The sequence below is a fragment of the Vicugna pacos genome, chromosome 34, assembly GCF_048564905.1.
Source record: "Vicugna pacos chromosome 34, VicPac4, whole genome shotgun sequence".
Lineage (NCBI taxonomy): Eukaryota > Metazoa > Chordata > Mammalia > Artiodactyla > Camelidae > Vicugna > Vicugna pacos.
This window is the reverse complement of record NC_133020.1, coordinates 17,417,416-17,433,332: the sequence shown is the minus strand read 5'-3', so window position 1 is coordinate 17,433,332 and position 15,917 is coordinate 17,417,416. Positions and strand designations below refer to the sequence as shown.

The following is a 15,917-nucleotide window of genomic DNA, read 5'->3' as shown; positions in this document are numbered from 1 at the left end:
TTCCTGTCAGGCTTGGGTATTTTTGTTGTCTCCTGAGTAACAGGGTCACCTTGGAGATGAGGACCCCAAGTACGATAGCCAGAGCATTTGTGTTTCTTATGATCACATCCAGGGAAGGGATGCTAAAGGCCACGAATTCCAAGAACCCTCAAGTTTACTGAACTCGGAGATTGAACGCTTCCTCTTCTTTCTTCTTCCAGCCCTTCTCACAAGGCTGATTCCTAGGTCGCAGCGCAGGGGTTCCTTCCATCAATTCAGATACTTGCAGGCTCTTAAGTTCCTGAAAACCCTTTGAAAAGAAGATCAGAGTAATAGGGTTTTACTTTTGTGCTTAAAGGGAGGAGAAGAAATTCCTAAAGATATACTTCTGGTCTAACAACCAAACTGTAATCTCACAAATACGTATGCTTTTTTGGAAGTTGAAGAGGTTAATTAATTAATTAATTTCCGGGGTGGGGGAGGGTCAGTACGTCTATTTATTTATTTATTATTAGTTTTTTTTTTTTTTTTTTGGATGGACGTGCTGGGGATTGAACTCGGGACCTCATGCATGCATGCGCTCTATCGTCTGAGCTATACCCTCCCCCCACAGCAGGTTAATTTAAATATTGTTTTCAGAGTAATAAGTTACTGATGGCCAACCAGAGCTGCAGGCTTTTAGGGTTTATAGATGACATCGCGCAGGCTCTACAGCACTCCTTTCTGAAGTCTGCATGTCTTTTTTTAAATTTAGATTAATTTTATTTTTTTGAACTTTTTTTATTGAGCTATAGTCAGTTTACAATGTTGTGTCACATTCCAGTGTAGAGCAGTTTTTCAGTTGTACATGAACATACATACATTCGTTGTCACATTCTCTTTCGCTGTGAGTGAAGTCTGCGTGTCTTAAAAGGATTATTTATTTTCACACCAGGGAGACTGAATGTTCTCGATTCACCACTTTATCAGAATGGATTCTGCGAAGCAAAATTGTGCCTGATTTTCTGCAGCTCCAGGAGGAGAGGGATTGTACGCTCACCTTCCTGAGATTTGTTTCATGAGCATTTGTGGGTCTCTGCTTTTTAAAACCAAGCACCAGCATTTCATTACTGAGTATTTAGAGGGAAAAAAAGGCCGGCCTAAGAAGCTTAAAATGTACGAAAGGAAAGAGAAAGAAGCAAACAGATGTGGAACACGTTACGATTTTCATCCACACTTGGGAGGCAGGTCCCTTCCCTTCAGGGCCAGTGTGAGGGCTTGGCCCCAGCGAAGCAGCGGGGCTGTGGCTGGGGCTGTCTCCAGGGCAGGAGGGACAGAAAGTTCTTGGAAGTAGAGTGATTGTCAGAATGGCCTTTAAAAATTTCTCCGGGGTAGACACCACCTGCTGTCTGGCTCAGAGTTAGCTGAAATATTGGAGACAGTTTTTACTCCAGCTGAGGCTTGGTATCTCTGAGACCAGGAAAACCTCTCACCCACTGACATTCAGACTTAACTTGAAGGAGGAGCTGAAGGAAATTTCTGTGGGGGCCACATCAGCTGTCCATTTCTCTGAATTTCCCGATTTCAAAGACTGTTTCCATTTCTTTATGGTCCTGGTCCTCTGTCAGTTGTTCCCTAGCCTGTGGCTGTCTCTGTCCCTTCCTTTCCAGGCCGGGTGCTCTGGGGACAGGAGCCATGGCCACCTGGAGGCATTGGGACCTGACTTCATCAAAATGGGATGGTGGAGAGAGAAGACTCTAGCGAAGGCTGGAGAAGAGCTTACCTCCACGGTGTCCTCCGCTGTTGTGGGTCTGCACTGCTCCCCCGCCTTGAGCTGGAAAACTGGGGATGCAGCCAGTGTTGAGGTCCACTCAAAATTAAAAAAAAAAAAATTAAAAAAAGAAAGGCACAAAGGTAGAGCCAAAAGGCCAATAGATGAATTACAATGGAGTTCTGAACTCTAAACTGGTTTAATTTGGGAGAATTTGCTTCTAGTATGGTGACTTATTAAAATTCGTCCTGGTTTGTCTGGGGCCAAGGGGTTTCCTGGGACACGAGGTGTTTAGTCCTAAAACTGGTTCAGTTCCAGGCCAGCTGGGACAGTTGGTAATTTCTAGCCCTTCAATCTGTATTATCCCCTTCCCTTAGCCAAATGTGAGCCGCTAAAGAGCAGAAGCCACACTGCTCTATATGTAGGCCCCCAACACAGGTAAGAGGACTGAATAAAGAAAATAAAGGATGCAAACTACGAAATTGTAAGTACACTACGTCCATAGAAATGGAAAACCCAAGAGCAGTCTAGAATAACTGTGTCTTAGAGCATAGCGCTATGGACGGTTTAACAAATGTTTCTCTGTTTAGTGAAATTCTTGCAATGTCATTAAATCGTTTGAATAATTACAAAGCAAATGTATTTAAAATGGTAACTGTGACCGGAGAGCCCTTCCTAAGCCAGACAAGATGAGAAGGATGAGGTCATGGATACTGAAGATGATGCTGGACCGTGGCTCTGGGTCTTCTTTTTTTAAAAAATTTTTATTTGTTTATTATTGATTGTTTTATTTTGATGGGGGTGGAGGAGGTAATTAGGTTTGTTTATTTTTAGAAGAGGTACTGGAGGTTGAACCCAGGACCTGTGCATGCTAAGCATGGCCTCTACCACTTGAGCTAACCCTTCCCCTTGGCATCTTCAATCCATGTGATTAATGAAGAACTTTTTGTCCTTGGAGACAAGGTCAGGCCACTCATGGATCCTTTCACTGGGAGCTTATGTCTAAAGACAAATTGATACCCCGCTGTCTCTTCTCTCCCCTCATCTCCAATTCTCACTTAACACCTTCTGAGCCTGCTTCTAGGTCCTTTGAATTATGTTTTTCATTAATCAAGGGGCACAAAGGGGCAGAAGCAGGCAGGAGGGGCAGTCCTCAAAGCTGTGATGGGGGATGGAAGCAGAGCAGAGGGAGAACGCGGGTGTGAGTTCACCCGGTACACAGGCTCATTTTCAGGGTTTGGATTTTTATTTTTCCTTTTATTTTTGAAATTCCCCTCGGTGCTGCCACCTGCTGTCCTGCATGGGGAAGGGCCCAGCGGGGGCGCCTGGGCTTTCCAGATGGGGGAGGCTTTCCTGCAGCCTCGATGGGACCCAGCATTTAGAGAGGAGCTTGCTCTCTCTTGGAATCCGAACAGCCACGGGGGCAGGCTCCTGTCTTCACACAGATTGTCCTTCACGTCGGGGTTTCCGCGACCAGTGTCAGGCAAGGAGAGAGATACAGGAGAGAGGTGGCGATCGGAGGGGCTGAGGAGGCCTAAGTCAGTGGGGCTGGGATTCTGGGCTTCTGTCCTTTATTTTATTTATTTGGTGATTTTATTTTGGGAGGGGGAGGTAATAAGATTTATTTATTTTTGGACGGGGTACTGGGGATTGAACCCAGGACCTCCTGCGTGCTAAGCATGTGCTCCACCACTTGAGCTACACCCTCCTCTCCCGGGCTCCTGTTCTTGGACAGACAGAGGACTTAGGGGTAAGAGTGGCTCTGCTGGAGATGGGTCTGTCCTGCCTGCTCCCCTACCCCCAAGACAGCTCAGGTTGTGACCTTGGCTTCCATAGGTTAAGGGTACTTAGGGAGGGGCTGGGTCAACCCCAAAGGGGGTCAGCCACTAGCCTCGCCCCTCTTGTCCACCTTCCCTACTTTGTCAGCTATCTGTCTAAAATGTCAGCTGATCCTGCCCCTCCCCAGCTTAAAGCCTTTCGGTGACTTTGCCCTCTGTCCACACAGTGAAGCCCAAGACAATTGATCCTCGGGGCAGGTTCTTCATTCATTACTGGGGCTCTGTTCACCATGCTCTGTGCTGTGTCCTCCCCTCATATGTGTTCCAGCTACACTGACGATCTTATAGCTTCCCAAACACACATGTGCTCATGTGATTCCTTGGCCAATTCCAGGTTCTTCAGTATCAGAGACAAAAAGGTAGCATAGCACAGTGGTGGAGAGAGGGTATAACTCAAGTGGTAGAGCACATGCTTAGCATGTATGAGGTCCTGGGTTCAATCCCCAGTACCTCCTCTAAGAATAAATAAGTATGTAAACCTAATTACTCCTCCCACCAAGAAAAAAAAAAAGATCAGTATAGCGTAGTGGTTAAAGGGATGGGGTCCTGGGGGAGGGAATAGCTCAGTGGTAGAGCGCATGTTTAGCATGCACGAGGTCCTGGGTTCAATCCCCAGTACATTCATTAAAAATAAATAAACCTAATTGCCTTCCCCACAAACAAACAAAAAAGGGTGGGCTCCTAATCCAGATTCAGCAGGTTCAAATCCAGGCACTGCCAATTTAGAAGCTTTGTGACTGTGGCCAGTTTATATGTAATTTCTCTGTGGCTCCAAATAGCCTCATCTGTAGAAGAAGGGTACCCATCCTCATAAGGTGGAGGGGAGGATGAAATGAATTAATAACTAAAATTCCTTGGCAAAGTACCTGGCATTTGATAAACAATAAATATCACTATTTGCTTAGAGATGCAGGAGAGCAAAATGGTTTCAACTGGGAGCAATTTTGTTCCCCAGGGGACATTTGATAATATCGGAGATTTTTGGTTTTCCCAGCTGGGGGCATGCTACTGGCATCCAGTGGACAGAGGACAGGGGTGCTGTTAAGTATTCTGCACTGCACAAGGCAGGACTTCCTGCAACAAACAATTATCTGACCCCGAAAGTCAATAGCGCTGAGGTCGAGGAAGCCTGGGTCAGATGGTCAGGCTCCTCTAGAGACGGTCTGTTTAGGTTCACATCCTGCCTCTGCCTTTTGACCTCTGGCAAGTTACTTCAATGCTCTGTTTCTTACTTTCTGTGATGGTTAATTTTATGCATCAACTTGACTAGGCCAAGAGATGCCTGGAGAACCGGTTCAACGTTATTCTTGGTGTGTCTGTGAGAGTGTTTCTGGACGAGATTAGTACTTGAATTGGTGGGCTGAGTACAGCCGATGGCCCTACCGGCTGGGTGGGCATCACTGAATCCACGGAGGGCCTGAATAGAACCGAAAGCAGAGGAAGGGAGGACTAACAAAGAAACTTCTGGCTCCAGCATCGCCATGCTGCCCTGGAGGGCTGGGGAGGGACCCAGAGATTCCTTACTCTGCGAGGTAAAGCCTGCCATCCAGATGTGGCTCTTCCCTGCCTATATGTCTGGACACCAGCTTCCCCTGTTGGTTTTCAGGATCTGCCGCTCTGTCCTCTGCAGAATCTGCCCATCAGCTTCCCACTAGCAAAGATCTGACTCTATCCACGACTTCCTCCCTGTCTCTGGAAGTGTACTCTCTCTAGTGACCCGAGGTCTTATTAATTTGGACTCGGCTGCACTTGTCCTGCTGAAGACACAGAGTAAGGTCACACACTTGTGAAAGGGGTGGGGTATCACATGAAGATGCTGGAGGTTCCTTTTATCATCACCTGGGGAGGCTGTGGGCTCTCAGACAGTACTCCAGCAGGTGGATCTTAAAGAGGAAGGAATGGGACACCTGCCTATCTCTGAACTCCACTCTCTTTAGACTTCTGGACCCTGAGATGTGGGCCTCTGGCGCTGGGTGCTCAGAAGGTGTCCAAGCTTAGAGCAAGGATGGAAGGGCCTATGACAGTGGGTGCAGACCATACCTTTTTGTGGCCAGACTGGTTTTTATTGCCCTAAGTCCCCTGCCCCCAGTGCTTTTGCCAGCTACTGAGGCTACGATGCTAGGATGAGGGCCATTTTGATGGAACTCAGAGTTGAGAACATGTGTTAGTTACCTGTTGTTGTGTAATAGGTCGCTTGCACACTTAGCAGTTTAAAACAGCAAACGTGTATTATTGACATAGTTTCTGAGGGTCAGGAATCCAGAAGCAGCTTAGATGGGTCGTTTTGGCTCAGGATCTCTCACAGTCAAGGTGTTGGCCACGGTCATCTGAAGGTTTGACTGGGGCTGGAGGGTCTGCTTCCAAGGTGGTTCACTCACATAGCTGTGAGCTGGAGGCCCCAGTTCCCTGCCACATGGCCCTCTTCTTAGGACATTTGAGTGTCCTGGTAACAAGCAAGTGGCTTCCCCCAGAGTGATCTAAGATAGAAAGAGCAAAGCAGAGGCCAAAATGTCTTTAAATGGTTTGATTTGATTTGATTGTGGTAAAAGCGCTTAACATGAGATCTACCCTCAACAAAATGTTAGGTGTGCCACACAGTACTGCCAACTCCAGGCACAATGTCTTTTATAATCTGGCCTTGGAAGTACCACGACATCTATCACTGCTGCCATGTTCTACTGGGCCCCCAGACCACCCCTGATACAGTGTGGGAAGGGACAGCACAAGGAAGGGAGTTCCGGGAAGCAGGGATCCTTGGGGGCCGTCCTGGGGGCTGGCGACCACAGAAGTAGACATATGATTTTAGTACGATACATGCAGAAGATCGGCTAGCAGGACATTGTCTTTGCAGGGAACGGTTGTATTTCAGACGCATTAACCTGAAGCCAGAGTGCCTTTGGGGCTCTGACCCTCTCCTCCTCATCCCTGAGATCTGAAGGACTCCTTCACCACCCCATCAAGTCGCAGGACTGCACAGATCAAAGCATGACCTACAGGGGACCAAACGTAAGAGGAGGTGGAGCTTTGGGAGGACAGCAAAGGATTAAAAAGGACCCAGAAGCTGTTGAAAAGGAGGAGGGTGGGCAAGAAGGAGAAGCCCCAGAGAGGATGCCCTTTCCAACCTTGGGAGGGTAACCACAGTGTGAGTCCCGAGAATCTAGGACGGCAGTCCCACACCAGCACGTTGTCCAAGGGGACAAGTTCAGAGGCTGGAGATTTCAGTTCCAGAGCTCCCACACCCCCGCGGCTTTGTGTGGACTCTCAAGCCTGAGATAAAGTCCTTTAGTAAAGGACTCTTTAAACATACTGTGTATGTGCCTGGCTTGCTAATAGCGGGCTGTTCTGCTCTGGCCTGCACCATCCCTTCCTCTGACAATAAGGAGTTTATGGGTGACGCTGCACTTGGACCTCAGATGATTGACTGCTATAATGCTCTCTGTTCTAGTTCCCTTTGTTTCCTCCAAGACTTTAACAAACCCTTATTTAAATGGTGCCCTCTTGTCCCATAGCGCTACTCACAAAGGAAGGAGGGGTGGTGAGTGGCAGTGGCCATTAGTGGGGCTTGGCGACCCAGCTGCCCCTTCCCATGTTGAGGTTCTCTCTCCACTGGGGATCTCGCAGGATAGGCAATGGTTACACTAAGAATGACAGCAGTTTCCTTACAGCTGGGTCAAGGACAACGAGCAAGGCTTCTCTGCAGACAGCTGCCAAGGGGAGGGGGCGGGTGGGCAAGGCAGGATTGTAAGTAGATCAGTCACAGAATGTCAAGGCCAAACAGACCAGTCCTGCAAGGAGAAAAAGGCACAGAAGTGAAATAATTTGCCCAAGATCGCACAGCGAGGCAGCGACAGTACCTCTGAAAGCAGCGCTCTGAGCTCTGCCTCGCCCGTCCACCTAGGACAGTGGGACAAGGAATAAACCATGGCTCCTGTTACAGGCAGAGAGGGAGGAAAGAGAGGCGGTGCCGGGTCTCAGCAGTCTAGAAAGGCCTCATGGACAGAATCGTGGGGATCCACATATGTGTGTGGAAGGAAAACCATGCAGATTCCTGGCTCATCTGTGGGGCAGGTAGGACTGGGGAGGCCCAAACTGGGGCTCAAATGGCGGGGTCACCGGAGTGTAGAAAGATGGCAGGGGTGTCCGAGGCTGGAGGGTGGTGGCCTCCTGGGCAGGGTGGGGACGCTGGCTGGTGTCGGCATCCAGGAGGAAGAAGGGCGATGAGGCAGGGGGGCAGGAGAAAGTGGCTGCACCTGCAGCTGGTGGCTGGAGGATGCCGGGTCCAGACGGAGCCCCTGCCCGGGGGTCCAGCGTTCTGGGGCTGGGCCCCTGTCCCACCATCAGCTCCCTCCCTCCCGCCTTGAAGCCTCCTCTCAGCTGGTGGGGAGGTGACTGTGGTTGTGGCAGGAGCAGAAGTAGCGGCCCAGATGCTGGCCTGGGCTGGGACACTTGTCCTCGGCACGGTGGAGGCGGGGGTGCCTGCAGGATACAGTGAGAGATTCCGGTTCTGGAGCCCGAGTCGGGGCAACACTCCTCTCCATCCATCACCTCCAGACGTTTTACCTGCCTAGATGAGTAAAGATGCCCCTGCCATCTTGGACAGCCAAGGTGAGGCCGTACTGTCTGGAAATCTCCCGCACCAGTCATACCGTGGTGTAAATACAAGCCCCGTGTGACCTCGGGATGTGGGCGATGGGGCCTCGTCCTTAACGGCAGCAAACAAGGCTTTGCATCCAGTTAACAGAATTTCAGTCAAGTGAAGATGTAGGCGATGATGAAAACAGCGATAGCTAACATTCCTCAGTGCATCCTCTCTCCCAGGTACTGCGCCGAGCACGTTGACCTAGAAACGTCACAGCACTCCTGGGGGAAGGAAGTGCTCTCGGTAGTGCCTTGTGTGACCGGCACATGTGGCTCGTTTACTGAGGGTTAGCGGATAAGAGGTGGCTGTCTGACACCAGGGCCTACTAACCTGACCTCTGGGTAATACTCTCCCCCAATTTTGGGTGCCATTTCGGTTCATCTAGAGCCTCTGAGGCAAGTGGTTAACCATGAACCCAATGGCCTGGCTCTGCTGGTGACCCTCTGCTTGGGCACTGCCCATGGGGGACAGAACGGAGGCTCCTAGGGACGCCCCTCTCTTAGTGGCCAGACTGGGAGTGAGGGCAGGGGGAGGTGAGACTTGGGACTGGGTTGGCGGGGGTGGGGGGAGGCTGGAGCCTCACCCCCAGACAGATGGTGGGCCGGCAAGTCCTTGAGAAGCAGAGGTTCCCTGTTCCTGGTGGAAGGGTGAGTGTGGTGGCAGATCAGCTCCATCTCAGGCCCCTGGAACCTAAGTGGCCTCTGGTGAGGGTGGGTATTCAGCATGGAGCACAGGAGCCCACAGAGCTGGCCCAGAGCCATCTGTTGGCTGAGATCTTGGGGCAAGGAGGAGGAGAGGGAGGGGGAAGAGGGGGAGGGCCTGGGAGGTGCTGGTCAGGCAGGGCTACTGCTTGAGGTCTTGCTCCCATCTTTGTTTCCTTCTTTCTGCCCTCCACGCAAACCCAGCTTGGCTACATCAGTCCTTCACAGAGCCCTTTGATTTTCCCATCAAGTCCCTTCACCCACCTCCTGCTGTACCTGCAGGGTCTCCCCCATCCTGCCTGCTCATAATCATGGACACAGCTCTGGGGTGGCTCCAGGTCAGTCCTGGGGACCCTGATAGCAAGGGTGCTGTCATGACTGAGGGGGTTATGGTGGGGGAAGTTGGGGGAGACGCTCTAGAGAGCTGGGTGGTGGTCCTCAGGCTGGGCAGGAGCAGCACTCTCCAGAGGAGGAAGAGCCCCTGGAAGGCCGGAGGGGAGGGGCAGCCACAGTCAGGGACAGCCTCACAGCCACATCTTCATCCTCAGCCACATCAAGGACTGCAGGCCCCTCACTGACCTTTGGGGACTTAAGCCTAGACCAGATGGGGTTCTCACTTCTTAAGGAATCACATTTGGGTGGGGGAAAGGGGCCGGGTCTCTGTTCTCTCTTGGGATCCTAGGATTTGCAGTGGCCTCCGAGGGTCCCTGGCTGTTACAGGATCAGCTCCTGTCTGGGATGACTCTGTGCTTTGCAGGTGAGGAATTTCCCACTTCCGCCTTAGCTCCCCTTTCAACATGCAGGTCTGGGCACGTGGGGTGGGGGCATGTGGGAGATGGTGGCGGAGGTGAGGGGGCCACTGGGGACGGATACATGGCTAGACTTGGTTGTTCCTGCCTTCTCTGGGGCTGCTACCAGAACGTGGAGTCCTTGGGCAGCACGTGGTCCTCTGCTTCAGAGGACACAGCCCTGCTCCTGACCTCCCGTCCACGTTAGCTGGTTTCTTCTGAGCAGAGGGGTCTGGATTGGCCTAAAGACTCAAGGCTAAAGGGCCATTGGAGCTCAGGCTGGAAGGTTGCTTGTGACCATTTGGTGCTACCTGGGTTGGCGGACTGCGAGGGGGCAGGGGCCCGGCACAGGGCTGGCTCAGAAGAGTGCAGTTGCTCCATCTCATGTGGGAATAACATTTTGGATTCCTCATCATCTCTCTGGGGCCTAAGACTCTGGACCACAAGGCTAAAGTTGGTCCTGGGATCACAGCTGTGTGTGCTTCTGGAAGGGCTGGGGGGGACACACCCATCGGAGGCATTGCCCCCCACCTTGCCTTTTCTTCCCTACAGGTCAGTGCCCCTGGTGGCCATCTCTTCCATTTGAGGATGAGTGGTGCAGCCTGATTTGAATGAAGGGTAGGGTCCTGTCAGGGTGGGCATGCGGGATGGGAAGTGCGTGTGCGTGTGCGTGTGTGTGTGTGCGTGCGCGCGTGTGTTTGGGGTGAGGCAGGGACGGCAACTCCAGCAGGGTGCTGGAGGAGGGAGGACTGGACGCGGTGGGCCTCTGGCTCCCACTGCAGCGAGCAGTGCCCCCTGCAGCCCACAGGGGAACCGGCAGGCCCGGCTTCCCGAGTCTGGGTGGGTCCTGCTCCTGTCCCCTTGGACATGCCCCGAAGCAGCTCTGTCCTCCTCCAGTAATTTGTCTTCCTTTGGGGTCTCCACGCTTCTTGTTGGATTCTGGCTCCTGGAGGGGGGGGGGTCGAGAGGAGGATGTGGACCTGCAGGAGGGAGGGAGTGGTTGCTCATGTTAATGTCACACAAGTCTTGGGGGGTTGAGGCCACTTTCCTTTGGGTCTGACAGTCACCTTGGAGGCCCATACGCACCCCAGTGAGGGATGCTGGGCCGACCTGTGGAGCACGGAGGAGAGTCCTGTGGGGAGAGGCCTGGACATGTGCTGTGAACTCAGAGTGGCTGGGAGCTGGTGGCTCGGCAAAAAGTGAACACACGTGGAGCACCTTCCTTTGGCCTCGCTGTACCTGGGAAGGGACAGGTCGGAGGTGGCAGTCCTCGGAGCTTCGGCTGGGCGGCTTTGCAGAGAGGCTGGGTGAGGGGGAAGAAGGCCTTCAGTTTCCGCTCTGAACTCTTTTCCTAACTCATCCCAGGGCACACGTTGGGATGAGAGCTGCAGTCCTAGTTCTTGGCCGGAGCCCCAGGGACTGTGTCAAGTGCTCAGGGGCTGAGCCTCAGCAGGAAGAGGGAGCGCAGGCCAGGGGCTTTCCAGTCATGCCCTCCCCTTCCCCAGCCGGTCGGTCCCCACCCTCCCTTGGCCCTCTTCGCTCTGCTCTTATCCCACAGGACTTTTATTCTGAAAGAAGCGAGGCCCCTGGAGGTAGGGAGGGGACCAGAGGCTGCAGCTGGCCCTGGCCCTGAACAGGCCCTACCCTCCTGGGCTGTTTTCTAGGGCAGCAACTCTGGGACCCCCCGGGAGGGGCCGTGCTGTCTTCAGATCTCCCCCTTATCTTCTGTCCCCAGCCTTGCTGGACTTTAAGCAGAGGGTCCTAGAGGCCTGTTGCCTTTGCACCTACTGTCACCTTCATGCCTCCATGTCCCTCATCCTTTCAGCCCTTGACCTTGTAGCCTCCCTCTGCTTCCCTTCTCAGTCTGTCCTGGCCTTCTTGCTGCCTGTCCCTCCCAAAGCAGACATGGAGGCTAGGTCACTACCTAGAACTTCCCAGCCTCCCCAAGTCCCGGATGAAGGTCTCCCTCTTCCCCAGCACGTAGGACGCAAGCACATGACGGCCTGCGTTCGTTAGGTGTTGGTCAACATGGCCTGCTGAGCTCTGCGCGGCTGGGACTGGGCTGTGGGCGGTTTTATGAAGCCCAAGGGATTTCTCAAGAAGAAGGACAAGGAAATGGACAAAAAGACTCTCCCAGGAGCTCCCGTTTAAATTCTTGAATCTAGTCACACTTTTCCAGAAGGTCCCACAGGATAGAGTTTTCACTAATGTTCAAGGCTGAGTTCTTTCTTAGATGGAAAATAAGAGGCCAAATGAATTAAAGAGAGTTGGGATCTGTTATTCTCAAGGGCCCTTTCCCTCCTTCCTTGCCTGTTTCTTTCATCCAGGAGGCCAGACCTTGGACTGGATACGAGGTCACTGCTGGGCAGTGGGGTGTGAGAAAGAAAGGACTTTGACTTGGGGGGATGCAAGTTACAGATTAACAAGGGGAGGGGGAGGAGGGACGCAGAGGGAGGGTAAGTGACCTGAGAAAGGGACTGCTGACCTGGGACCATCTGGGCTTGAAGGGGACACAGGCAAGGAGGGTCTGGGGACCGGTGTGGCCCCAGGTTCAGGGCCCTTAGCTCCTCTCCGGCTATTTGACCTTCCTGAAGACCTGCTCGCACACTGCGTCCCTTGCAGTCAGTTCCTGGGGACAGAGTAAAGGAATGATGAGGACGGAGAAAGAAGGTTCTTGCCAGCTAGAGCCTCTTTCTCAAGGGACTTGACCTCCACTGAATCCTTCAGGATACACAGCTAGAGCGTTTGACGTATGGAGAATTGTTCCAAAGCCTCTACTTTCCGCCCGGGAGGAAGGAAGGTAGCTGGGCCAGGGAACTGAAGTGGCTCAGTCTGCACGTCTCCAGTTATGATTTATGGACATTCATCTGACTTGGACCGGGGCTCACCTTGGCCATCCAACGTCCCCCCTCTCCACTTGTCCCAGGGCTTCCGTTTTCCTTCCTTGGTTGCCTTCCTTGGAGCCGGGGGGTGGGGGGTGGGGAGCAGTAGACTTACTTGGTTTGGGCAAGGGGCTGCATGCTAGCTGGAGGCCCCTGTCCCAGATGCACCCATCTGTGCCTCCTCCCCTGCCCTCACCCAGCTCACCAGATACAGTGTCTCTCCCTCCAGCCAGTGTCTCCAACCCCGGTTGGGGACCTCCCCTTTCTGCACACATACCAGCTGCTCCTCCTCCCAAGTGACTATGGTCTGTGGGGAAAGCAGGAATAAAGGAAGACTGGTGGGGGTCAGGACACCCCAAAGGCATCTACCTCACTTTGGCTGGGCTGCCCAGCTCTTTGCACAGAGCAGATGCTGTCTTGCTCCAGCCCCTTCCTTCTGAGTGAGAGGGATGCTCTGATGCAGCAGGACTCCCCTCCCTCGCTCCTAACAGCCACTGAGGGGGCCCACAGCTTGCGACAGTGACCATTTGGGCAGAGAAGGGATGAATTGGGATAACCTGGGGGTAAAATTAGTGGCTGGGCCATGAAGAACAGAGAACTTTGTCCTCTGATACTTCTGGTTGAGCTGGAGGAGACTTTGGGAAAGAAGACAGATTGCTTGGGAGCCTACCAGGGGATCTCTTTCCTCCTCTTTCTCAGTCTCAAATGCAGCTAAAGTGTCCCTGAAAATGAAGGGCCTCCTTCCCCCACCATCAGAGCTGGGTGGGCCTGGGCATTCAAACAACATCCCTCGCACGGGATAGACCCCACTGAGCAAGGAGCTCAGAATCTCGATCAGGTAGAAGAGCCATCCATAGGTAGTTATGCGCCAGGTAAGACTGCTGGGGCTGGGAGTGGGGAGGGAAGAGCTGAGTCTTCAAGGAAGCGAGGGGTTGATTAGATTAGAGATAACAGGAACTTTCTAGCAAGCAAAGAAACAGCATAGTGGTAAGAAAGAAGGGCAGGCAGCTGTGGGGGCCTCTAACCCAGTGCCTATGTGGGGAGACCCTCAGATGCTGTGTGGAGTGTGAGGGCCTTATCTGGAATGTAATAGATTGCCACTGAAGGGGTGTGTAAGTCAAGGAATGACGTGGTCACTTTCATATGTTAGACAGATCCTTGTGGCCACAGCAGGCAGAGTGGGTTAGAGGAAGGTTGACAACGGGGACCAGTTCTGGGCACCAGATGAGAAATGAGGGCTTGAATTAAAGTGGTGATAGTGAGAAAGTCTAGGAAGGAACAGGGGAGGGACGTGTAAACAAGCGATATTCGATAGAAGAATAATGGTTTCTAAATGCAAGCCACGTATATAACTAAAAAATTCTCTAGTAGCCACAGTAGAATAGTGAAAAGAAACAAGTGAAATTCATCTTAATAATATACTTTATTCAGCCTAAAATATCCACAATATTACAGCCTCAACAGTAGTCAATATAAAAATTTCTGAGCTATTTTATGCTCTTTAGAATGCTTAGTGTTAATTTTTTTGGGGGGGACAATTAGGTTTATTCATGTATTTTTAATGGAGGTACTGGGGATTGGACCCAGGACCTTGTGCACGCTAAGCACATGCTCTACCCCTGACCTATTTTCTCCACTCTGATATTGTCTTTAACATCCTGTGTACATTTTACACTGATAGCACGTCTCAATTTGGACCAGTTACACTTCAAATGTTTAATATCTATATATAGCTAGTAGCTATCATATTGGACAGCACAGAAAAGTTACAAAGGCTTCTTGACCAATTACATGTGGTACACGTGTGTGTGTGTGTGTGTGTGTGTGTGTGTGTGTGTGTGTGTCTGTGTGTCTGTGTCTGTGTGTGTGTGGTGCATACAGGTAAAGGAACACAAGGTATTGACTGTGACTCCCAGGCTTTGGTCTCCTGTTAGTTTTTGCCATTGATGGAGATGGTAAATATAAAAGCAGGAATGGGTTTGCGTAGGAAGATAATGACTTTGGGTTTGACCTTGGAGCCTGCAGATGGAAAACATCTTGTGGGCAGCTGAAACTTCAGCCTGGAGCTCAAGAGGTACCTCTGGCTGGAGAATCCACGTCCAAGGCAGTTTATAGATGGTGACTGAACATAGGGGTGTAGATGATTTAGCCCATAGGTAGCATACAGAGAAAGAGAGTCAAGAACGAAATGCAAGGGAAAACCCGTGTTTAAGGGCTTAACTAAGGTCTGCAAAGGAGACTAAAGGGGACAGGCAAGCAGCAGAAGGGACAGTGTGGGAGTGAAGTTACAGAGCCTGAGGGAAAAGAGACTCTGCAGCGCCCACAGGGTCACAGGCTAGGGGGTGAGCGCAGGTCGGCTCGCTGGCCCGGGGGTGACCAGCCCTTTCTGCCCGTTTGGCTAGTGCTAAGAGGGTGCAGGGCAGAAGCAGGAGAGAGTGGGGCTGGGTGGGTTACACCGGGAGCCTATTATCCTGGGGAACCCCAGCCTGCCCTGGTCATCACCTCTCTGGCTCTGGCTGGGAGACATCCCTCTGTTCCGCCCCAAACTGTTAAGAGCCCCCTGCTCCTCCACACCCCATCCCCGCAAACCCGAGGAAAGGTACCTGGCATTTTCGTCCATCCACGACCTTTAGGTCTTCTTCAAACTCAACTCCCACCTCGAATTCCAGAACATAGTTTTGGAAGGTGCTGACGGTCTTCACTGTCATGTGGTTGCCCTGATGCTCAATCTCCTTGTCCGGCTTGAGCAGCAGTGCGATCTTCCGCAGAGCCAGGCCGATGTCTGTGGGGGCTGTCTCTTAGCGAGGGTCCTCTTAGCCAGCCGGCCAGGGGCTCCCCCACCTGCAGCCACACCTCGGGGCTGGGAGTGTCCCCTCAGCTGGGTTTACTCCCTCCTAGCAATGCCCCTGGCTAGAAACAGAGCCCAAGTCAGGTGCCGGCCCCCACCCCCACCCCAGCCCTTCTACAGTGTCCAACCCCCACGTCCCCCTCCTCAGTGGGACTGGAGGCAGGAAGAGAGAGGGGAGAAGGGGAGCGAAAGGGCTCGGGGAGGGGGAGAGCATTACTCAGGGCCTGTAGGTAGTCCTCCAAGTTCTTCTGCGAGACAAAGCGGTAGTAGCCAGTGAGGTTGGGAGGCATTGTCCAGGCTGGCCAGGAAGGAGATCACGACTCCAGGAGAATACAGGAGCTGGGGCGAGGGCGGAGAGGCGTCGTCTGACAAGCGGGGCTGGGAGACTCAGCCTCTTCACACACAGAGGCAGCTTGTGCAAAGGTCTGTGCTACCAGGGTTTTTATAGACTGGGGCCCTGTTGCAATAAGAGCTCCCACCAGACTCCCTCCC

The 15,917-nt window shown here is 52.3% G+C and overlaps 1 protein-coding gene across 3 annotated transcripts; it reads right to left on the bottom strand.

Moving 5' to 3' along the window:
• Positions 1-10,128: 10,128 nt before the first annotated feature.
• Positions 10,129-15,882, bottom strand: RBP5 (retinol binding protein 5). Of its 3 annotated transcripts, XR_012066786.1 has the most exons (6): positions 15,643-15,882; positions 15,181-15,359; positions 12,783-12,884; positions 12,181-12,324; positions 10,782-10,998; positions 10,129-10,675 (listed from the first exon to the last, which is right to left on the bottom strand). XR_012066786.1 is itself a non-coding variant. In XM_006210891.4 (4 exons), exons 1-4 carry the CDS (start codon positions 15,713-15,715, stop codon positions 12,271-12,273), a joined length of 408 nt encoding a protein of 135 aa, XP_006210953.1. In that variant the 5' UTR covers positions 15,716-15,882; the 3' UTR covers positions 11,822-12,270. The 3 variants fall into 3 exon arrangements, 2 of the variants coding, with proteins under 2 accessions (XP_006210953.1, XP_072810316.1); XM_006210891.4 differs by lacking the exons at positions 10,129-10,675; positions 10,782-10,998 and having other exon boundaries at positions 11,822-12,324; XM_072954215.1 differs by lacking the exons at positions 10,129-10,675; positions 10,782-10,998; positions 12,181-12,324; positions 12,783-12,884 and adding an exon at positions 14,411-14,699.
• Positions 15,883-15,917: the final 35 nt, after the last annotated feature.